Below are 25441 nucleotides of genomic sequence, written 5' to 3'. Positions count from 1 at the left end.
TACCATTCTCCTGGCAGACATCTGAAGTAAGGGAATGATTTTCCTAATCATACTTAGAAGCCCAAAACGGGTGGCAGCTACCTTATAAACTTGATGATTAAATCAAAGATATTTGTCTGCCCTGGATGGGCCTGGGGGCTGCCCAATTCAAGAGGCTACCTAACTAGGTGATCAGTGTATGCCAAACATCAGCACAATCGATTTGTCACTGTTAAGTTCTAGACAGTTAGTGTTGATTTATTTTGCCATTGTTATGATACACTGGCATGAACTATCCAAATGGGAAATATATTCAGTGACCGATACTATGAGTTGAGTATCGTCACCATAAGGAAAGATCTTCAGCCCAAATGATCAGACTACTGCCTCCAATGGGGAGAGATAAATATTAAACCGAGACGAAGCAAAGATCCCTTCTGACACCTAGTGGGAGATAGGAAACAAAAAATAGTGGACTGTGATCAGACTGTATCCGATCAGTAGAGACAAAACAATCATTAAAGGATATATTGACAGATACCTTGATCTAGAAGCCAGTTAGACAAAATAGAGTGGGAGACAACTTGGTCAGACTTAGTAGATATCCTAGTTGAAACATATTGCCTTCACAGTTGAGTGTAAGGAGTCACAGATATTTTATGCATTCTTATTTGGGGCAGAAATGTGGAGCGTTAGAAACTCAGAAGATTTGATTAGAAGCAAGCGCCATGATATGCAGCAGGTATTGGCCTTAAAATTGAACACCCGAACAATTAATTCAAAATAAGATTATTAAAAGTATAGATCTGGAGAAGACTCTAAGGTCCCTACTATTTTTTATACAGTTGTGGACTAATAAAGGGCTTGTAAGATTTCGTAGTTCTTTAAATGAAGTGGCAAAGCTTCTTGGAGCCTTTGCTTTACCTTTGTTTAAATATCTAAGTCATGTTGACTTTTTCCTTGATCTTACACAACATTGGTTATTACAAAATGCAGCAGTTATTAAACATTAGTAGTGGGAAAATGCTCAGAAAAGATGGAAGGCTATAATGATTCTATGGTCCTTCAGGAATGTAGCCCACATTTCTGTAAAGGTTTGGTACGTCCAGGTTTTTTGTAGAAAATGTCCGCTTCTATTATTAAAATGTTCCTGCAGTTCAGCAAATGTCAGAAATATCTTCTCTGGATACACACCACCTAGTGTCTCCCACCCATTCACCCTCCATTGTTCCACTACAGTATCGTTTGCTATCCGGTGAAACAGAAAGGTGGCTCTCACCTGCATATCAATTGCAAAGGGTGATGCTTCATTACTACTTTTACTTACCTATCCCATCTTCTACAGATTTAACCAGCGATATAAGATACGAAACTGGACATGTTGGCATTGAATTTGTCCCCTTCAGCAGGGTATTTTCCCATTTGTGTTTCCTTGAGTCTGTGGACAGCACGCTGTAACGGGCTACGATATAGAGTTATTCCATGTTAGAGTAGAACAATTCTCCTTTGCCCCACTCTAATTATAAAGTGTCCAATTTTCCACTGCGTTGTTTTCCTGCCCATATCAAAGAGACTAATAGTTGGTCTAACTCCTTAAAAACACTTTTTGGGATCATTGATATTGTCCTTTTTAGCACATATAAACACCTATGTAAGAAAACTGTTTTTCAACGCAACCCTGCATTTTATCAACGGTGCAGTATATTCTAAAATGTGACCGAGGGTTTGAGCCCTTGACCATCCTGTCCATGTTCAACTCATGCCTTGCTTCCACATTGTGCAGTAAGCATATGCCCAAGTATCAGCAAATTAGAAACTATCCAAGTGAAGCTCAGCGAAAATAGTGAGTCCACAGTCGGATTCTTAATTCCTGCTATAGGGAATAGTTTGCATTTGGGCATGTTAATGTGCAGGCTAGAAAGTGCTACATGTTGATCGAACAGGTTTAGAAGGATGCAAAAGACACACAATTGATGGATGGAATGCAGAACAAATCAAAACATTCACCCCTGTCAAGAGATCTGAGTTAAATCCATCATTCTTTTGCTCACCATGCCACCCCAGTTTAGACCTGGCCATATGCAAATCAGTCTTGACCCTGTGCCTCATGGGAACAGTCCAGCCTGAACTGCCAAGCCAGGTCCTCCCTGGACCGGAAACAAGCATCCTAGGACCGGTTTCGGGGATTCACCCCTTTTCAGCCAGGATAGCTTGATTCCAGTGGCACAGTGAGCCCAGGACCCACGCCTGGGCATACCTCGCGCACTTGGGGCGAGAAAGCAAAAGACACACAATTGATGGACGGAATGCAGAATAAATCAAAACATTCACCCCTGTCAAGAGATCTGAGTTAAATCCATCATTCTTTTGCTCACCATGCCACCCCAGTTTAGACCTGGCCATATGCAAATCAGTCTTGACCCTGTGTCTCATGGGAACAGTCTAGCCCGAACTGCCAAGCCAGGTCCTCCCTGGACCGGAAACAAGCATCCTAGGACCGGTTTCGGGGTTTCACCCCTCTTCAGCCAGGATAGCTTGATTCCAGTGGCACACTCTGTCCATCATCCCCTTTGGTATCGCTTTGTTCGCCCTCAGTTGTCAGGGTATGCCCAGACGTGGATCCCTTGCTCACTTTGCCACTGGATTCAAGATAGCCTGGCTGATGAGGGTTATGAACCCGAAACCGGTCCCATGATGCTTGTTTCCGGTCCAGGGAAGAAATGGCGTGGCAGTTCGGGCTGGACTGTTCCCATGAGGCACAGGGTCAGACTGATTTGCATATGGCCATGTCTGAACTGGGGTGGTGGAGTGAGCTAAAGAATGATGATGGATTAAACCCAAATCAGTTGGCTGGGGGTGAGTGTTTGATTTGCTCAAACGTTCCTTCCATCATCCCCTTTGGTATCGCTTTGTTCGCCCTAAGTTGGCAGGGTATGCCCAGACGTGGATCTCTTGCTCACTTTGCCACTGGATTCAAGATAGCCTGGCTGATGAGGGTTATGAACCCGAAACCGGCCCCAGGATGCTTGTTTCCGGTCCATCATCCCCTTTGGTATCGTTTACAAGGATGCAGGCAGACTTGCTTGGGTTTTTCGAGTATACCAGTGCATCATGCTCGTAGAGCGATACAGTATGAGTAGTTGTGCCCACCTGTATTCGCATCAACTGGCCTAGCTGCCTACTGACTAGCCAATGTTTTTAACTTAACGCTGGGTCCTCCCCGACACAGTAACCGTAATCTTTCTTAATAAACAAAGTTTTTTTTAAAACAACGAAGTTGACATAACGAGCTTATAACAACGAACTTATCTACATCCTCGCTTTTAGGAAACTACGTGTTGATTAAACGCGCTCATTTATTGCCCATCCCCTTTCCGGCTAAACTCTACTTGTAGCTCCAAGGGGAGTTCCCCATGAACTGCTGGATGCCCCACAGACATTAGGAGTGACCTAATGTCTGTGGGGCATCCAACAGTTCATGGTCGGCTGCTAGAAAGCTGAAAGGCCTTGACGGGGGATCTTTTTTACTATAGGTTGTGATTGTTCTAATGGTGGGGGGGTATGTTCTTGGTAGAGAGTAGCGTAGTAGTTAGCAACCATTTCACAGCAACTTCACAGGACCTGCAAGACCATGTGTCCTTGGATGCGTAGACCAAGGGGACTATCCTAGCCCCTTCCTCTTTTTGAGCTAGCCAATGTAATCGTTTGCTAGCTGTTTCCCATGGTCATGTATTCAGAACTTAGATATGACCAAGCCTGTTCGGCTGTATCTAATAGCTTATGTTTTAGGGTCATGTATAACTCCTCGAGTAGTGCCCGGTTTTCTTCACTTGACTTGAGGTCAGTGTATACTCATGAGTAAGGATCTGTGTCTCCAATTCCATGACCATGGGCTCCCTGCACCACTCACGTTGGAGAGGGCCTTGTCCCGTATCACCACTTTAATGGCTTCTCATGCGCCAAGCAGAGAAGACACTGAAAATGTATTAGGAATCAAAGAATTCTTTGATCGCTTCCAGAATAGATTCAATGAAACCTCTGTCTTTCAGCCACCATGCATTCATCCACCAGATGCCCCTCAGAGCCTCCTAGAGAAGCACGTAGACTAATTGCAATTAGGGAATTATCTGAGCGCTCTCTTGTAAGAGAATGTGAACACCAGTCATACAATCAATACATGACAATTGTATGAATGGGTAGTCTGTCCTTGAGTTACAGTTATTTGGAGCTGAGTAATGTGTGTGTTGTAGGTAGTCAGGGTGCCAGGCACGCCATACATATATCAAACCCATAGAAGCTACCTACTTTTCCAGGGACTGAGGTGTAGTGTCTGCTGCGTGTGAGCCTGTATCTAGGGTTCTGTGAATCAGTACCTTAAAATTCCCCCTCCAAGAAATATTGAGCAGTTCAGCCACCAGCAAGGGTGGAGTATAGACACGGCAGAGTATTCATGGGGACTCCTCCACCATGACAAATCTATCCACATCGTCCGTGCCTGTCTTGGAAAGTATCTATGCAGCATCAAAGTGACTCCTCTGGATCCTCCAGTAAAGCCTGCATGATAGATTCTCGAGTACCCAATTTTCCCCAGAAAGGTCCATTTGGTACCCATAAGATAATTTTCCTAGATCAGGAGAAGTTTGGGTGCAGGTTTTTAAACCAATGTCAGGACCACCCTTGTTTGATTTTATCAGGGCGCCTATTAACATTCCATGAAAGAATTTTGAACTGACCGGGTGTTTTGTTAAATGCCATCCGTACATAAAACGATTTTGGAGTTAGATCTGCCTAGTGCCCAGGTCAACCTTATAACACAGCTAACATAAACAAGTGAACAGTCCAGTATCCCCTACACTCCACCCTAAACTTCCTCTCCAGAAGCATCTGTCACCCACCTTAATGCTAGATTTCTGTGATCGTCTTGGGAGTAACACCTCACAGTCAAGTATGAAAAAAGAGACTGTGTATGTGGCCCGTGGTAAGCCGGGGGCATGGGGTAGAATCTGGGGGCAATGGAATGCGTATCGCGGGGGTATCTGTACGCCCCCCCCTGGTGGACACCGATATCGCCATGTCCCCCTGACCCTTGATGGTTCCTGGCACCTTTTGGAATAACTACATATGGACGTTCATCTCCCTTGACCCCCCCCCCCCCCCCCCCCGTCCCCAGCCTCCCGGTACTCCTTCCTTTTGCCGGCTGCTTAATGGTCTGCACTGGAGTTCCCCGGAGGAAGCCTGACCCGCACTGTTTGCCCTTATGCCTCGCCTTTTGTTTTTCTTTTAGTTTTTGTGTCTGTTGGACTTAAGTCTCCTGTTCCTTTAGAACTATCCGGAGCCACTACGGGGCTGCGCCCCGGGACTTGACTGCAGCCTTGATAAATGTATATTTCATTCTGTACCTAGCGGCCGGCCCTGGTGGTTGTAGGCCCGTGCTTGTAACCGAATTATTGTTCAATAAAAATTTTATAAAAAAAAAAAAGTATGAAAAAAGCCCCTACCTCTGTCCTCCCTTCCGACAGACCAGGCAACCATTAGTATCTGTAAAGTCCATTCTTGGGCCCCAGATTCAGGCTGCCAGGGCTTATTACTGCTCCAAACCATTGTCCCAAGTGCTGGGTCGCTGCCCAGTCGAATCAATCTGCGCTGTGACCTAGAGGAGACTCTAGGCCTATTCTTCTCTGCTAGTCATTTGCTCTGATATTCAGGGTAAAGGGAGTCTTTCCTTCAGCCATTCCCCCTCTCTGTCTGAATGGTCAAAGATCAGAGTGGTCTCTTTATTTATGACTTCAGCTAAGCCTGGTACAGTAACATATATTTAATCTCCATTGCAGTTTTTGTTTCTCTTAGTTGTACAATTTCCAGTATGACTGTACCAGCCTAGTATAGTCAGGAAAATCTGAATCTAGTGGGAGTCCTATTTACCTTCCTCTTTTTCCAACACTAGTTGGAGAAACAAATTTTATGTCTATAATTTTGAAGCTGGCAGTGAGAGATCTGGAGAGGATCACCAGGTGGGGTGGTCGCTACATCAATGCTCACTGTGCTCTGGACAGATCCGATCCGCTGACCGTAAAGTACGAAGCCAAGTTTCCAATAACATTTTTGGTTAAGGGCCTTCAAAGCGTTCTGGGGAACCTATGGAAGCACAGTTTCTACCACCTGGGGCAGCCCTTCGCATACCAATTCTGGCTGCCATTTTCCTGGGGTATTTTGTATTTTCTGTAACACCAGGCACAGAGTCTTGACCATGTCTTCCAGTGAGGATATGTGGTACTCTGCCTCAGTCACCCTTCTAGTAGTATTGAGCAGGTCTTTTCGGAGGATGCCATGTCTACTTCCACCTCGCCTATTTTCCCTTCCAGGGCTAGACGAGAGAATTGGATGTCCTGCAGAATCGTCTCTGTATTTGAAAAGGCACTTTTCATCCCTTTGCCTGGTACTTTAGGGTCAGCTCCAGTGTCAGCGACCCTAGTGGGTTTTTTTGTCAAGCTGGATGGGTTTAGCAAATGTATCGATTTTGCCCTGTTTGGAGGCTCTTTTGCCCATGACCATCTTGTGGGCCAAGACTGCAGAGTATTTTTGCTGCTGCCTCTGGAGTAATGGACTGCAGTGTGCCCACTAAGCAGATTCACCAGTACCACAGCTCCACTAAAGCAAAAAGAGCAGTAGAGGGAGTGATGGTTCACCTCACTGTCTGTCCCCGGGAGCTCACAGTCCAGGGCAGATAACACCACATCAGCGGTGGGTCTTGGTGACTATTCTGTTTACTGGGGTGGAGCTCCCATGCACCAATAGTACTTTTCTGCTCGGGCCAAGATTAAATTTGGCTAGTAGTAAATCTACATCATTTATCTCTGTTGGTCTTCCTCAGGCCTTCTGGGTCATACCTGCTAGGGACCACAGTGCATCCGGTGTCAGTATCGCCTTTCTGATACAGCCACCACTGCTTCATACTGCACAAACTGTCCTCCCTTACAGATCAAAGGTTTCAATCCTCGCCTGTGGTAGTGAGGATGATGTCACCGAGATGCCACCCCCTCTCCCCCCGGACACGGAGACAGTAACAACAGTCTTCAGGGACATACCTAGGGCACACACCTATTTGGGATAGGTGGCTGAAGTCCAGAAGTCTCTTGAGGGCCGGCAGCCTAGGAGAAAACAGCTATTACTCAGTGCTTTAACGCTTCAGCGAACCACTATGCTGCATACTCCATTGCGCACAGCGCCAGCCATTATGCCAGTTTTCATCTCGATAACTCCAAAAGTCACTCAATAAAGTATTCCAGGGAAGCATTATTGCATCTCAGACCTACAGACAATGCTTGCCCGGGTGACCCCCTGGATACTCACTTGATCTCAGGGAAAAAACATTGCCTGCACTACAGTGGCTCACAGCTTACCCCTACTTTTAGCAATACGCTGGTACTTCAAGCATAGAATTTCACGACCTCTTGGAGGAGCATGCAATTGACTTAGCCTTTGTCACAGAAACCTTGGCGGACTCCTCCTCTGAACCTGACCTCCTAGGGCCTCTTCCTGTGGGTTTTAAAATTCACAGGAAAGATAGTCTGGAAAAGGGGAGGAGGCTTATAGCCAGAAATGATTTTAACATACAGTTTAAACCAATTCCAGATTTTACAGAGCGCGAAGCAGCTACTTTTATAATTAAACTTGATAGCCAGAATACCTTCAATGGCATACCTAACTACCGTCCACCAACAGCCAAGGCCATCTTTTTAAATTTCATATGTCAGCTCCTGGAGCTTAAGGCAAAACAATCTAACTTAACAATTTTAGGGGACATTAACTTTCACCTTGAAAAAACCGCCGACATAGACACTGAAGCCCTTTTAGACCATAGGGCCAGTACAGGACTCATTCAGCTGGTCAAGGAGGCCACACACTCAGCTGGGCATTGCCTCGACGGGGTCTTCTCTGACCACCCGAACCTTTTAGGCAGTAGAGCTCTGCCACTTATTTGGTCTGACCACAAGGCAATAATGTTTGAAATCACTTTGCCCCTAAAAGGGCCACTAAGGTATCTAAGAAAGCACTTAGCTCTCGGCCGTGGCATAAGGTTGAGGGAGAAGAGCGAAGTAAGATACTCAAATGCTCTAGTCAGGCCATCCCTATGGACCCGGATGAGGCAGTGAGGAGCTATCATTCCTGGAATGACCTCGCTGGGCAGCAGTTGGCTTCCCAGACCGTTCGGCGCTTAGGCAGTCTCCCTCTGAACCATGGTTTAATGAGTCATTGAAGGCACAAAAACGAATTGGTAGAAGATTTGAAACGAAATGGGGGCTAGCAAAGGATGCCCAAACTAAATCAGATTACACACTGGCCATTCAAACCTACAAAAAGCTCATTCTGAAGGCCAAATCAGTAAAAATAGAAGCAGCCAACTACATCAACATGGGACTAAATGATGCTCCAAAGATATGGTACCTAAAACCTTGCAGTAGTTTAGCAAAATGTTTTTTTTCCTACTTGCATTTGTTTGTGAACATTTTATTTTGAAAGCAAAGAATAATCACTCTTGCTTTCAAGCTTCAGCAAATATTTGCATATAATCAGAGAGCATTCTGGGAGCATTATACATAGCCTCATATTACTAAACTTTGAAAACGCGTGTACACATTTATACTGGAACCACCGTCAGTAGTGCAGGCTAGGCTTACAGAATTTACTTTCTTTTAGTACTTACCCTAATAATAAATGCTTTGCATTAATGACCCATAAATACAAGCTTGAACAACATTTAACACATGGACACAAATATTACCTTAACTGCAGACATTGCCCTTTCCTGATCCATAATGTGGTACTGTAAACTGGCAGCCAAAGGGTTTGTGCTGTATGGGGTTGGCCCTACTTGTCCCAAGGACAAAATACACATGAAAACTTGTTGCCCTTGACCCCAAACAATATGTCCCGGGCGTCGGGCTATAGGAATTCCACATCCCTGGCTGCGCTAAACGGCTTTTTACTATGGTTAGAAAAACTCTCTAAACTTCCAGAAACACAAGTCCAGGAAAGTAGCCAGCAATTCTGTAATAAGTTAGCAGATACCTTTCAACTAAAAGTCAAACAAGTCTTCGATGCTTTTGTGCCCCAACCAAACCTATCTGCACCCCCTGGAAAGAGCGCCTGCCCAACTCTTCACGCTAAAGCAGATGGTTGCTCGACCACCACACTCCCTATTTTTCCGCCTATCAGGCTTGACCGGACTACCTAATTAATTTCTATATTCAAGTCCGGATCCCCCTTCGACCCATACCCACCTAAAATTATGCATATGGTCCCTGAAACCATTGCATTTGCCCTCTGGCCCAATTTTAACCACATTATTACCACTGGGTATTTTCCCACTGATTGGAAAAAAGCCTCCATCTTGCCACTCCTAAAGAAACCTACTTTGGATCCAGAGGACACTTCCAATTGTAGACCTATTTCTAGGCTACCATTCCCTGCTAAGGTCATCGAAAGATTCTTAAATGAGGAATTTTCTTCTTTTCTCGTGGAATTTGACATTCTGGCCACTCACAATTTGGCTTCCGGGCCCATCACAGCACTGGGTTGGCGCTTATCACTGCCACAGAGGAACTTAGTGACAGAGGGGGGAGTGCTGCCCTTATCTTTTTAGATCTCTCGGCGGCATTTGACACTGTCAACCACGACGTGTTGGTTGAGAGCCTTGCCTCCCCGGAATCGGGGATAAAGTACTCCTCCTACTCAGATCTTTTTTGTCTAATAAGACGCAATCAGTGGCACCTGATGTATTCGTCTCCCCAGATTTCTCACTTCCATGTGGCGTTCCACAGGGCTCATCATAGAGCCCCACTCTTTTTAACTTGTACGTTAACCTCTTGGCCAAGCTGATAAGAAGCTTTGCTTTCACGCTGGTGTCCTAAGCTTACGACACTAGATCATTGTGTCTATTAACAGCCCGGCCACGGATACGGCATCTCGGTTTCAAGACTGCATGAGCCATATAGGGTAGTGGATGCAGGTTAACTGTTTGAAACTCAACACTTCAAAAACGGAAGTCATGCTATTCAGCATCACGCAAAGTATCTGGTCAGATAGCTGGTGGCCAAGTGATATGGGCTCTCCTCTAATACCAGCCAGTAAGGTAAAGAACCTTGGAGTTCTCTTCGACTCCAAGCTCTCCTTTGAATCCCAGATTAATCAGACTACAGCAGCTTGGTTTTTTTGTCCTTAAATTCCTGAAGAAAGTACTTCCGTTCATCGCATTTGAGCTAAGGAAAACAGTGGTCACAGCCTTAATTGGTTCTAGGCTTGACTACTGCAACGCCCTACTCACTAGCGTGAGCAAGCGCAGTATACATAAACTTCAGATGACGCAGAATGCCGCTGCCAGAGTCCTGCTGTGGCACACCCGCTTTTATTCGGCTTCCAAGGCTCTCACTGAGCTTCATTGGTTGTATTGCATTCAAAGCTACACGCGGCAAGGGCCCTAGGCAATTGTCGCAACTCTTCAAGCCTTACATCCCGGCCAGATCACTGAGATCGTCAGACAGTGGCAATCTTTCCATCCCCAAGATACTTAAAGTAAAATGGGGTGGTAAAAGCTTTGCTTACACCACCGCCGAACTATGGAACTCCCTGCCTACTCCTCTAAAAAATGAACCCATCTTGCAGCAGTTCAGGAAGCGCTTAAAAACCTTGGTTTACTAACTTACCTCACTAATCGACCTCTCTGCCTGCTTGTCTGTCTAGCACCTAGATAACCTCTGGTCTGTGTAGCGCCTTATAATTCCTTCATTTCATTTCATTGTGTTCAAGTCAAAGGCCTTGCTCTCTCGCCACAAAAACCTGGACAAATGGGTTTACAGCCATCTCAGTGGCCTTCTGTCCTCTCCCCTCCCCCCAGTGAATATCCTGGGCAGGTCCAGCCGGTAAGCCACGATCAGGGTAGTCTGCATAGGCAGGGTGGTGAAGGATATTATGGCATTGATGTGGGAGCTCTGTGGTTATGCGAATGCCAAGTTACACTGCCAGTCACACCCCCTGCACGGGACAGATTTAGGGGAGATGTGGAACACTAGAGATCCTTACCATTCACGTTGATGGCCAGGTTTAAAATGATCTCCCTACCCTAGTTTCTATATGCGCTGCAGAACATGCCATACAACATGGCTGCTACCATTGTTTAAAAAAATTGGAGACTGTCCTCCGATTGTTGCTGTGGCTCGGAAAGGACCCACACATCGCATTGAGCAAACTTACAAGGGTGTATGCGATGGGGGCATAGCCATTCCAGACATGAAAAAATAGTACTGGGGTGTGCAGCAGACCTTCATTAACTGTGTTCTTGCTCCAGGACGATCTGGTACTAAGAATAGATAGACATGACATGGGAAAAAGTGGGTACCCAGCAGCACTCTACAAGTGTAGGCACCCTAGGACTCTAGTGACCCACACTCAGACTGTTTTTGCAGTGTGGAGGAAGACCACAAGGTTTCTGCAATAGGAGGGAACTCTCACAGATGACACACATTTTGTGGGACAGGGATGCACTGTCTGCAGTAGGTGTCCTCAACAAGGCCAAGGGATGGGAAGCTATAAGCACAAGAAAACTAGGAGACCTATTGTCAGGTGAGATGAATCTCTTTGATACTCTGCTGCAGGACTACCAGATGCCGTAAAGTAAAGGTTGATACCTGCAGGTTAAGCATACATTGTCATACCACATTAAAAGGGGCACTGTTCTGGCTGAAGCCGCCTCCTTCAAGGATAGAATACTAAGTGAACAATTGCACAAGAAAGCAGTCTCATTAACATGCGTTAAGATCATAAACAACTCCCAATGATATGCTGACAATAAAGATGGGAGGTAGACGTAGGTGCCCTGAACGAATGGAAATAGGTGTTAAGGGCCCCAAGGAAAGTGACACAACGATCAGGCTTCTGGGAAATACCGCTACCGTTATTGCATAGTCATACTGTTCCAGAACGATACAATTGAAAATGGAGAGAACGAGCAGTGTTGTTTGCCATGGAATGTGCACAAAAGGGCTCATTCCAGACCTTGTGGTCCTGCACAGAGAAACGGCCTGTTTTAGAGGGAATAAATGAGTGTGTGGATCAGGTGCTGTTTGGCCCAAGTGAAGCCTTCGCTAAATGCTACATATTAAATATCTGGAAATAGAAAGGAATTCCAAAATACTCAAGGCTGTGTGTGAATCTGGGGTGGGCAGTGGCAAAACCGAGCATGGCCTGGAATTGGGGACAGAGAGTAGACCAGACCTCATGGGTGAAAAAGAGATGTGGACTGATGCATGTTGGCCAAATAACAAATATACTTCAGTGGAGGCTGCACCAAGAAATCGATTAAGACTTTGGATCAGTGCCAAATGTGTTGTGGATAGAATGTATTGTCGTAATGAAAGAGGCTGATGGCCAAAGTGTTTTGGGATGTATATAATTCCACACCATGACACTGATGGGTTGGCAGGGTCAAATTTCAGATTCAACAAACAGAGGAAAAACTGTACTTGGAACATCATGAGTGGTAACTTGTTTTGTATTATGCTGTAGTCGTTAGAGAGAATTTTTAGTTTTTTAAAAAAACGTTACGCTTAAGGAGGAGAGAATATCTTGCATAGGAACGCTTTCATAATGCTCAGACAGTTAGTCATTAACAAAAAATGGGGTTTTTTTTGGACTAGGCTCTCTTTCAACGCTTTTGTAAACTTGTCATTGTAAGGTTTCAAGTAGAACTGTGATTTAAAAAAAGAGTATAATGATACACTAAATGTTCTTTTCCATAGCCAGAAGTCTTCCACATTGGTCTGTCAGGCCCCTCCGAACTCAAAGTTTCTGCGGTTCCTAAATGTCACATTATTCATTTACAATGATATGTAACTGATAATGGTAGACTATGTTCCTTAGAATTTGGTATAAAAGTATGCTAATGCATTGTTTTCTTTTTCAGCGACAAAATTTGGGGAAGCTGACTACAGTTCAGATTGGCCATGACAATTCAGGATTGCTAGCCAAGTGGCATGTTGATTGTGTTATGGTTCGAAATGAAATATCAGGACACACATACAAGTAAGATTTTGCACGTGAGCCAGATATATAGAGAATGTATTTTTAAGATTTGTGATTGAAGAACAAGCGATCCAATCAGTTATTGGAATGTCAGAATTGATACATCATTGAGGTTAAGAAGACCGTTCATGGACTTGAAGTACCTAATTGTTTTTTCTCTGTGCTTTTTTCTTGGGGTGATCATGGATTAAAAAAGGCTGGTTTGCTAAATGTCAGCTATTTCTGGTATGAGGTGATAATTGCTCTACATTTCTGATAACGTTAGGTGCAGTCACGTGGCTTCCAGAAAACAAGCTAACCGTGCTTCTCCTAAGTTTTGACTCAATGCCCGAAGCCATGTCCAAATACCATTTTAGATTGCAGATAGTGGTTGAAATCCGTAAAGTTAAATTTCTCTGCGAAAGTATGTGTTTTGCTTTAGTGCAAATTGTAATCCATACTAATCAGACAAAGCTAAATCAGTTATATATAAGCGGCTGGATGCTCCGTGTCAAAGGCACATTTGATCTGCTCCTAAGACAAATCCCTTCAGTAGCCTTATTGTATTTGTTCTTGCAAAAAGATTAAGGGGAAAGGGATGTGATTTTAGGCCAGAGGGTTGTCTGAGCTCTGGTAAGACCCTACCCTCTCATTTGAACAGATAGAGAGTGGCGTTGATTTATTTCTGTAGACCCCCATGTGTTTCTTAAAAATAATTAATCCTTGGACACCACAGAAAATCAGTATCAGAACATTCCATTTCAGCTTTCACAGTTATAGTTTTACATTCTCAGTATAGGATAGACGACTCTATAAGCAGTTTATTACCTTTAATGGTGCAAACGGCCTTTGGTAATGACACTTAAGAATCTTGGTTCAGACCAGAGGGTTAGTTCTACACACAGACTGAAGGAGATAGTTAACTTAGTGTTGTTTCTAAGGGTTGCGTTCTTCGACACAGTCTCTTACCACACAGAAAGGTGTTCCATTTGGTAGCTCTGGCTAGGATTGGGCGCACATCTTAGCTTGGTGACAGTAGGTCAGTGTGTACCAATTGCCTTGCGTATTCAGGTCTAGCTGTTATCGGCTGGGCTTTTACTCTGCAAAGTCTTTTAGTTTTTTCTCCTAATTTGACTGGGTTGGGGGGGGTTGTTCTGCATATAATTTTCAGCCAGGTTCAAGCGGTTAGACAGCAGAAGTGGAAGTAGGAGGCAGTAGGCCTGATCTTGGAACTAAAATGAGTCTAGAACAATGTCTCAAGACCTGCGCTTGACAGATTATAACACTAGAAAAAATTTCAAAATCCAGTTTTAACTATGGCTGATGAAGAATTACTTGCTGCTGTCAACTACTTATCTCCTCAAGTCCAATTTCCGACTACTGAAAATTCTGGTCTTCGTCACTCTTTGGCCGTGTTGCAGCAAGGCTCATTAGACCCTTCTGTAGTTGGATTGGCAGAAAAAAATTGTAGGAATCCCAGGAAATATGGAGAATTTTGTGACTCTTACTTCATATATGTTACTTTTAAACCACATAGAATCTGGCAGAGCCAAGGTTGGATTCATTATTACCATTGCTTCAGGAACCCCTCTAGCATGGGCTTCACCTCTCATCTAGGAATCCAGTCCACTGTGTGACCATTACCAAGCATTTGTAAGTGCTGTTAAAGAAAGGTACATGTTTAATAAGATCTACTGGAAATTCAGCAAGGGTCTATGTATTTGCAGACTTGTATAACTTGGATCAAGAGTCTCTTGCAACAGAAACAGATTCTAAAGATGCAACTTTGTTTACCTTATTGTTGAAAAGCTAAAAGTAAGAGACCAAAGATAAGTTGGCCTGCACAGCAAGACCAGTCAACTTACAGGATTTCATTGCAACAACTACAAATTGAAGGTCGAAGTGACGCACCAAAATTGAAATAGAACAGTGGTTTTTAACTTGTAGTCCAGGCACCCCAGGGGTCTGCGAGCCTATTCAGGGGGTCTGTGACTAGTGACTGGTTAGAAAATAAAAAATGAACAGATAAATAACATGTATATAAGTGAAGAACCAAAATGTACAAGAATTAAACATGTTAAAACGTTCTGTATATGTGAAGGAATAGTAAATTGAGGGCTAAAAAGTAAGTTAGTATCCTCAGATTGATTCGTGGAAGCAGTGCAAGTGAATCAATCACAATACAGTATGGACGATGAGTGGCCTCAGTTGAATTTGGAAGAGTTTCAACCTTCCAATTCAAATTAAATTGTTGCTTTTTTAGATTTGTTTGTGAATTAAATAAAAACATTATTATTTGTGTATTTGTTGATGAATATTAGCTTCTGTATATTTTGTGTATTCTTTTGTGGTTCAAATCATCGAAAGTACTTAGGACGGGGTTCCTGGCTTCCAGTAATTACTCAGTGAGGTTCCCCAGGTTTCAATGATGAATTAATGTGGGTCTCTGGCTTCCAGTATTAAGTGGGGTCCACAGAAGTCAAAAGGTTAAGAACTACTGGAATAGAAGAAACTCCAAGTTTTTAAGCTAAATACTTGTTGTATTAGGAACTATCCTCCTACCATTCCTATATCAAAGTCTACCTCAGTATGACATGAGGACCTAATGCTGTTAGGATTTACTGTATGTCTAAACAGGAGAGAGAACGACAGTGTAAAATGGGGCTTTGTTTATACTGTGTATTAAAAGTCATATTATAAGAAAATATTCAACCAAACCCCACCCAGGAATTTCAGGAAAAAGATGACATGGAATGTGAACCAATCAAAAATCTACATTTTAATGGTCTCTCAAGGGTGTATCATTTTTAAGGCCACATTGGAATTTCAGGAATAGATCGTCAGTGTACAAATCCTAGTAGATTGTGGAGCATCCAGTAGGTATATCATTCATTGGGCTACAGATTACTTTGTTCCTTTTGTTCAGATTGATAACTACCCACACATTGTAGAAGTGGTGGATGGAACACCTATTTTTTCAGAATTGGTCAAAGAACAAACTCATTGTTGCATTTAATATTGGGTAGGCATCAAGAATGAAAAGAAACTGATTTGTTACTCCTCGATATCCAGTAATTTTGGACATGTCATGGTTGTCCCATCATAATCATTTTATTAACTGAGTATCCAAGATCATGTTTCTGGGATTAGAATTGTATATGCAAAATTGTACTTCGAAAGATGTATCTAATAAGTACAGAAACATCGAATCTCTTGTGTTTGAACCCAAGAAAGGTACCACAGATTTGCATCTTTACACTGACTTCAAAGACCTCAATCTAGTAACAGTTAAGGATAGATATCTATGTCCACTCACTTCTGATATCTTAGAACCTGTACAGGAAGCAGGGATATTTGCAAACCCTGATCTAGGAGTTTATCTCATCTGAATCAAAGCAGTAGATAAGCGGAAAACCGCTTTCAGAGCACAATTTGGGAATTTCTAATGCAAAGCCATTTAAACTTAATACTGTCTCAGTAAACCTTCCAGTCCTTAATGGAGTTGATCTTTTCAAGCTTAATGCTACACACCATGGTTATCTATCTTGATGATATTTTACTTTTCAAAATAAAATGCTAACATGAAGAATGCGTTAGGGACGTTTTCTGCCGGTTACCCAAACATCACTTGTTGGCTAAGCCTAAAAAGTGTTTGTTTGACCAGTCTTAAAATGAGTTACTTGTGCTTTATTTCATTAGAAGGTGTAGCTATGGCACTCAAGATTTTTCAGGCCTTCTGAAATGGTAGGCTCCTAGGTTGGTAGAGGAAACTAAATGTTAATTACATATTGCAATTTACTATTGAAAATTTGTTATTGACTTTGGAGACGTAACACCAATGGTAAACCTGCTGAAAAAAAAGAAAATAATTAATCTGGACTCTTGCATCTGTAAAAGATTTTGATTAAATTAAAGAGAAGATTTACCCAAGGCATTTATTCTTCTTATGTCTCACTGCCAGGCTTTTATTCTTGAAATTGATTACTCAGATTAAGTGAGTAATTTGTGTTCAAGAAATTAAAGGTGAAGAACATCCCTTTGCCTTTTACTCCCAGCAAATAATGAAGCCACAGATAAATTATTCTGTTTAAAAAAAGGAACTTTTAACATTAAAATAGACCTTTAAAGTGGACTTGTCCCCATGAATCAAAGAAAAGATGCTTCCATCTTCTGTTTTTGTAGTCACTGCAACAAATTCCTTCTTAGAACAAATTAAGTAAACTACCTTGAAATCAAGCCAATGTCCTTGGTATGATTAGAAGAAATAAAGTCAAGATCTTTGTTGCTAATGAGTAACTTAGACCAATTGTTCTGCAATTGTGCCCCAATTCTATCACTGCTGGCCATCAAGCCTAAATTAAAGTGGATTAACTACAGAAATCTGGTTTTCTACGGTCTCTTGAAAGATCTACTCAATTTTCGGAATATTTTTCCTGGGATTTCATAGTGGAACCTCATCCATGGTCACAGTGGATTGTTTTAAGAAGTTTTGTACCTTTCTCTCCTTTGACCAAACTTAGTTATGCAGCAGAAACGGCACAAATGTTTTTTTTCTGACATCTTTAGAATATATAGACTTCCAAACAAGATAATTTTAGAACATGGTCCTTAGTTCATCTCGTAATTTTAGACCTCTGCTCTGCAAGGAGCTAGAGATCCAAAAGGCTCTTTGTCTGGGTTTCACCCCTAAAGAATGGTCAAACAAAAAAACTTGATTAACCTTTTGAAGTTAGCAGATGTCATTCTCAAGAAGGCTTTCTGGTATCTGAAGATGTGAACAAGAAGAGCAATTTTCCTCCCATTTTTTAAGATTCCAGTTAAGCGAATAGTCATAAAAAATCTGACAGAACGATGTAATCTAGTTTTAGTTTGAAATCTCTCCATTGAATTATGAACAGACAAGATTAAGCAAGATATAAGGCCCATGTCACAGGCTGGCATCCAACATGTTGCTTCGCCGAGCACCAGGATAACCCCCAAAACAAACCCACCTCCCCCCACCCTACTCCCACCAACCTCCTCCCCCAAAAGAATAGCTAGACAACAGAAGAGAGGGGGGAAAAGCAAACCCCGCGTTCCATTGCACATGGCCATAATGCTTAACTCGTGCTTTGGTGCAGTTCGGGAAGGTGTAAAAGTCGTAAATATCTAGGGCAGGACAGTTCACGAAATTCAGTGCACAACAAGGTAATAAATGGCTGCCAAATCTCAGCAAAGGAGGCCTTGTCCCCCTAGAGCACAGAAGAAATGCGTTCCATGCCAAGAATAAACCACAAACGATGCAACCATCCCTGCAAGGTTGGTATCCTATCTGTGCCCCAGTGTGATATAATGTTCTGTAGGGCCCGCCCCTAAGGCTATGCCTAATTGTTTACCTTTGTGGGATTTGATGGGAAAAGAAAGTCTATCAGACACTCCTAGGACCACATAGACATGAAAGCGCAGGAGTGCAGTGTCAAAGTGATTATCTATCTCGTCCAGCACTTGCGTCCAGTAGGTGGCACGGATCGGACATTCCCACAAAAGATGCAGCAGTGTGCCGTCAGCGTCACAGCCCATCCAGCAAGTATCTGGGTCGTATTTATGGAGTCGGGAGGGGGTGAGATAGGAATATGTCATGATCTTAATAGCTGTCTCTATGCTAGATGTATTACGCGCTGTGTGTCGGACTCTATAGTAAACGTTCGACCATTCTTTAGGGGTCAAGGTCCAGCCCAGCTCAGTCTCCCACCGTCTTTGACCCGATGACTTGACCGCTGGTTCCGGGGGACGCAGGATATGGTAGAGTTCTGTAATAATTCGCTTTGTAGAGTGTTTCTAGAGTAGCCAGCATTCGTACTGAGTGAGGGGCCTCTCCGCGCCAGGGCGGGTTTGGGGTTGCATAGCCCAGTGTCGTATTTGGAAGTAGTGGAAGCGTTCTGTTTTGGGTACATCATAGTTAGTTTTTAAAGTCCTCAAAGGGTCGAGGGCCCTACGTGTCGAAGAAGCACCCTAATGACCTGCATCCTAGTAGGTCCCAGTGGCTGAAAGCGCTCCAATCACTACCTGGGGAGAAATCCAGGTTTTCGTTAATAGGGGGTGAGGGGCGATGGGAAAGTTGTCAGGCTGCTACGATTAGCGGTAACGTCACTAACGTTTAGCGTGGCGCAAACCACCGGGGAGCCATACAGCCCAGAGGACCTGGAAGCCTTGCGAAGAAAGAGGATCTTCCAGAGAGCCTTTTTCACTAGTGCGCACTCCATGAAGAGCCAGCACTTCTCAGATTCAGGCTGAGCCCATTCTAAAAGAGAGCATATCTTGGTAGCTTTATAATAGCGATCAAAGATCGGAAATCCCCAATCACCCCTCTCCGTGGGGTCTAAAGCTCAGAGCCCTCGTGATTCGCGGTCTCTTATCTGCCCAGACATAGTGGCTCGATCGGCAGGGTCTGGAAAAGGTATAGGACTTAGGGGAGTATGCTCATTTTAAGTGCCGCCACTCTGCCCAGCCATGAGAGAATAAACCTCCGCCATCGCCTGAGCTCCTGCCTAGTCTGGCATATCAGCCGAGAATAGTTCAGAGATGTTGTCTCGGCAATAAAGGAGGACAGGGTGATATCCAAGTATGGCATGGTCTTTTGATCCAATGGGATAGAGCATGCATGGGTAAGAGCTGTAGTGCTGACCTGTGACACGGAGAAGCCCAATGCCTGGGACTTGGTCACATTAACTCTGAATCCGGAGGCTGCTGAGAACTCCTCCAGTTAGGTCAAGAACGCCGGAACTGAGGTATGTGGGGACTCCAGCGTGGCGACAACATCATCGGCATAAAGGCTGATAGTATGGAGCCCCACCCCCCCCCCCCCCCCCCCCCCCAAAAAAAAGAATCCCGTGGATTGTCCCGAACCCGTTGGGCGAACGGCTCCATGTAAAGGGCAAATCCAGCCTGATCCGGGTCTATCAATCCCGACATCAGAGGTTCCAGCCGGGCCACAAGGATACCCGTGAAAATGTTGAAATCAATATTCAAGAGAGATATCGGCCAATAGGAGGCGCAGCATCTGTTGTCTTTGCCGGGTTTTAGTAGTACTGCCCCTGACGCTAAAAACATTGTGGGCGGTAGCTCCGTAGTGTGGTGTATGGCATTTAAAAGTCGTGCCAGTATCGGAGCTATTAGGGAGCAGAATATTTTATTTAAAAAAAGGCGGTAAATCTGTCTGGGCCAGGGAATTTAAGACGTTTAAGTCGGGCCATGGCCTAGATAACTTCTTCTGTTCTAATGGGACTGTCTAGGGTCACACCCTGATCCTCAGTTAGCTTAGAATGGGTTATGCCCTGGCAATACCTGGAGGGATTCTGGTCAGGCACGGACAGTGCAGTGTACAGATTTGCATAAAAATCCCGAAACGTGTTTGCTACTGCCTCACCACTCATGTGCTCGACGCCCGTGTCAGTCAAAATGAGTGGGACTGTTGCAGCCTGTCTCTGCGCACGCAGTTTGTGCCAGTAGCCGTCCACGTTTGTCGTTCCCCCCCCCCCCCCCCCCCCCCCCCCAACATAAAATGTGTGCTTCAAGCGGAGCGCGGTGTTTCTGCCCTATCAAGATCAAAGCTAGCTATATGCGAGGTGCCCCTGTCTGTTTGTGGATCCCTTCTATTAAGAGTACCTGTGTGGAGAGCTTATCCCTCTTCTCTTTGCGTGCCCTGTTATCAGCAGCTGACGTTGCTATGAGGTCGCCCCTAGCCACCAACTTGAGGTTTTCCCAAAGGAGACGATGGAGGTGTCTGGTGTATCGTTTATAGCTAAAAAGTCTTCCAGTGTTTTTGTGAGGCGTGCGACAACGTCGGGCGATGGAGGAGTGAGTCCCGAAGTTTCCAGGAATCCGATGGTCTGAGAGTGGGGGGGAACTGCAGCGTCGCTTTGAGGGATGCATGGTCCGAGAGTGCCTGGGGTGCGATCGTCGAGTCCTGTGTTGTCGGGAGGAGGGAGCGAGTTACTAGGAAATAATCGAGCCGTGCATAAGTGCCCCGGGCATGAGAGTAAAAAGTCTAATCGGAGGAGCGGGGGTGGAGGTGCTGCCATAAGTCTGTCTGTAAGAATACCGGGGGATTCTAAGGGGAAGAGGATCAAAGAGAAAAACTTCCTAAGCGCGTGGTTGAGGGTAAATCAGGTCCTGATTTACCCTCAACCACGCGCTAAGGAAGTTTTTCTCTTTGATCCTCTTCCCCTTAGAATCTCCCGGTATTCTTACCACTTACTTCGTTGAAATTCCTCATTACGGAAGCACCCGCCCTGAAGAAGCCCCAGGCCGATAGGCCATGTAGGGGGCGAAACACGTGTTGGCTGTGCCACCTCTTTCTCTATCCTTCATACCCACTCCTATGTAGAGAGTGCAAATAAATGATTACTCACCTTTGGATCAATCTGCATTGAATTGGAATTTTTCCTCAAAAAACAAGACATATAATCTTGCCCAGACAAACCTACAGAACTTTGCTTAAATTAGGCTGAAAGGGGTCTCCCCCTGTCATCGGGCAAGAACCAGCACCATTATGACATACGCTTAATATCCGGCGAGTAATGGATCGGGACCTTTCTCCCCTTTTCTTGAAGAAAGCTGCCATAAGTCTGCCAGCCCCTGGCGATGTGTGTCGGAGAGAGCCTCCGTCTGTCCCTGCCTGCAAAGCGATCGAGCTGCCCATCGAACACAATATTCATGTCACCCCCTATAAGGACTTGGCGATCGGATGTAGAGCTCAAGTATCCTATTGCCTTGTGCAAGAAAGTCTCCTGCCTTTCATTGGCGGCGTATATGGTGGCCAGAGTTAGTGTGTGTCCTCCTATGTTCACTGAGTGCGCCAGAAGTCTCCCCTTTATTTCCAATACTCTGGCCCCTAATGTCCCTTGGAATGTGTGCACAACCAAGATGGCCACTCCGGCCTTCTTAATAGGGAGGGAGGAGACGTACTGGTGTGGGAAGGCCATAGAACGCATCCTATGAGTATCGCTGGCCAGCAAGTGGGTCTCTTGTAACAAACAAATATGAGCCCCAGAGTTTTCTAAGTAAGACAGGATGGCTCGGCGCTTGACTGGGTTGTTGAGCCCCTTTACGTTGAGCGTGAGAAACTTAACACTCAACACAATAGTGAGTAAAAAGTGAGAAAGCTATATGTTGGGAGTGTGCGGGAGCTAATCTAGTCGCAAACGCCCTATTCGGTGTATATCTGAAGTTCTGTGCCAATGTCATGCATGGGTTGCAGCCTTGTGTGTGCATTTAGGGAGGCAGAACAAGGAGGTGGAGGCCCCAACAATGAAAAAGACAAAACCCCATAACAAACGAAACTAAAAAGCAATATGTGAGTCAAGGTCAATGTCCAGAGCGTCCTGCTCTTGTTAAAGGGAAAGAGTGGGATTTGTGGCCCAAAGCTCCCCACTCCCACCAGAGAAAGACGACATGCGGCTTATCATCCTCCTCCTCTAGGGGCAAGGTCATACAGGTAGTGCACCCAAATGTAGTTGGCGGAGATCCTCTTTCATTCCGAAGATGCCCCAGTGAGAGATGACAGCACTGCCTGCCGTTCTTTGGCCATAGTGTCTGGGTCGGGTCGCGACACTAGGCTCGGGTTCTTGATGATGGTCCATCCATGGCCGCTGCGGTGCCTGCGAGGGCGCGAGTTCTGACTAGGTTGGTCCGGGGCGGGTTCAGCAATGCCCAGGAGTTTTTAAGCCACAGAGGTGGAACGGATTTGTCTTAGTTCTCCTTTATAGATGAAAATCTGTCTAAATGGATGGCCCCACAAATATTTTAAACCAGGTTCTCGGCGATGGAGTGTAATTGGTCGGAAGGATTTGCGTTGGATAAGCGTAGAGGTGGCCTGGTCCTGGAAAAGCATAGGTTTCTGTCCCTTATACATGAAGTCCAGGTTTCGTCGAGACTCGCGGAGGATCCTCTCCTTCAGCTTTTAGTCATGGACGCAGGTCAGGATGTCCGCCGGAGGCGCAGGTGCCGTTTGCCGCGGGCCAACCTTTTGAGTGCGGTACAGCTTGACCGGGAACTCCGGGAGTTCTCCCGAGATAGAGCTGAAAAGGCCCGCCACCGGGGTTTCGATATCGCCATCTTCGTGCGCCATGCTGCGGATGTTGTTCTGACGGGACCTATTTTCGAAATCCTTGGTGTGGGCCTGCAAGTCCAGGTTCTTCTTCTGCAGCTGGAGGACTTCTTGTTGAAGGTGCTCAATTTCTTCGTCCCTTCCCGCTTCAAGGTCCTCCAGGGTATGGACTCACTCCCCTAAAGAGTCCACATCACGACAATCGTCTTTCAGGTCGACCTGGAGTTCGCGCTTCATTGTAGCTAGATCGTCGCGGAGAGAGGAAAATAGGGACTCCAAGAATGAGCGGTTGACCGGGGCCCCTGGGCCTTCGTTCTCCCTAGGGTCCTCCGCTCGTCCCAGGGCTGTCTGGCTTTCGGGCTGTTGGGTGGACTTGGGCAATAGCCCCTTTACAGATCGGTCCTTTCTGCCTTTGGGGGCCGTCATGGTTTGCGCGTGCTCTGGGCCCTCTGCACGTATGATGCCAAAGTGCGCAGGAGTCGGTTGCAGAGGAAGACTGCAGAGAGGCGCTGGAAGGCAACTTCAGGCTGCAGGGCTACAGCTGCACGTCTTCTCACTCAGGCCGTCACGAACCCCATGCCGTCAACAACTCCGCAAGTGCGGGAAAGCAAGCTGGAGCCGATGCCTGGGGCCCAATCTTCACTGCACCGACTTAGTTGCGCTGCCTTCTCAGCCAGAGTATCCGGGCCACGGTCCAGAGGTATGGGCGACAGAGGCTGAAGGATTGGAATTCACCGGTGCAGACGCAGCACGCAGAGGAGGACCCCCGTCTCCCCTCCCGGCCTGAAACACCAGCTTCCTCAAAGGACAACATGGTCTGACCTGTCCGCGGGACTGTCGGGCAAGTTGGACTCTGTCTGGGTGGGAGGGGCTGTGATCAGTGTTGTAGGCTACGGGCGAATCGGTGAGCAGGGGGGCTCGACCCGAAACCCCGGCAGTGCGCGCCCACCTCCGTGGTCCTGCAAACGTTGAGGCTGGAGCTCAGGGGTCTCCCGTATCGGGCAAGGTGATGTGCGTTCTCTCTCTTGCCTCCGCTCTCCACCGGTTAGAGTCGCGCCACTCTAGATCGGGGAGCCATCGTGCAACCTCCACCGGCTCCTCCAGCAGCCCCCACACCAGGAGGCACATTCAGCAATGCGCCAGTAGGTAGGTCCCGCATGGGCCATAGGCATGGGGGCTCAACCCCCAACAGGTCCGCAAAGTTGAGGCCTTCGCCCAGCATCGGCGCCGGGACCTCGCGTGAGCGTCACTGCCCGGGCCTCCTTCACGATGCCAGGCAAGGTCTGCTGCAGCGCTGCTGTAAGGGATACCGCTTAGTTTCACATAGCGGCAGCCCCCTGAGACTCATAGGGGGCCACCGTAGGGTGCCAACTATCTGTCCTTTCTCTCGGGAGCCTAGAGGGCACCTTCGTACACCCGGCAGCTCCGAGGCGTGTTCCCCCTGCGACAGTGCGGCCGGCACCAGAGTGGAAGAGCAACAGCGTTGGCTCCTCTGTGGGGCAGCACTGTGCCAAGTAGGTTCTCCGCCAGTACTGGCACTCTCACCCCACTAAAAGTGCATAGAGGGCCCGGTGGGAGCGGAGAGCTCCGAATATGCGTCCTACCACAACGCCATCTTGGCCATGCTCCCTGTAATCTAGTTATGTTTCACAAAATGCAAGTGGTCATAGAGTTCTAACTGACATCCATGAAGGCTGGTCTGGATTTCTTATTATATGCCCTATTGTATTATCTTTATTAGTCACCTATGTTGCGACAGGTGTCTCTTCTTGCTGTTTTGGAAACTGAGAATGTATTATGGACAGTGTCCTGAGGGAGCGAATACAATGAAATGTTGAGTGCCATCCGTTTCTCCACACCTTATCTGTGAATGCTACTGCCAGATCTAGGAAGAACCCAACAAGGAAGCAAATCCAATCACAGCCTGAGAGACATATATATACTGTCTGTATATATACTTTAGGTCCACAGGATGGGGTTGGTATAAATCTGGAGGCAGAAATTAGGAGATTGGTTCTCTTAGTAGCCCAGCTCTTTCCCTTCGGAAACAGTAAGCAAATTTGAAGGCCATCTTAAACCAGGTCCATGAGCCAGTGTAATACTGACAAGTCCGTCCAGACTTCACCGCAAACCCTGGTACAAATTGAGAATAAATCTACATAGTCAGTCATGTTTGAATTTGATGCTGGCAGTCGAACAGTAAATAGAGGGCAAAATCTTCCAACAAAATTTCTGTCTACAATAGGAGTTAGGCAAGGTGTGCAGGAGCTTGGAGTTAGTTACGAAGGAGGTCTTGTGAAAGATAAGCAGTTTCGACAA

General features: G+C 45.6%; 1 protein-coding gene across 4 annotated transcripts in view; it reads left to right on the top strand.

The window, feature by feature from the left end:
- Positions 1-25441, top strand: part of DENND5B (DENN domain containing 5B) — a 535468-nt gene that overhangs the window by 470379 nt on the left and 39648 nt on the right. For all 4 annotated transcript variants that reach the window (XM_085652367.1, XM_085652366.1, XM_085652363.1 and 1 more), the window contains one exon: positions 12938-13056. In XM_085652367.1, coding sequence (XP_085508493.1) covers positions 12938-13056 — 119 coding nt within the window. The remainder of the gene's footprint in view (positions 1-12937; positions 13057-25441) is intronic.

The sequence above is a fragment of the Triturus cristatus genome, chromosome 4_1 (assembly GCF_964204655.1).
Source record: "Triturus cristatus chromosome 4_1, aTriCri1.1, whole genome shotgun sequence".
NCBI lineage: Eukaryota > Metazoa > Chordata > Amphibia > Caudata > Salamandridae > Triturus > Triturus cristatus.
This window is presented reverse-complemented; position numbering and strand designations above follow the sequence as displayed.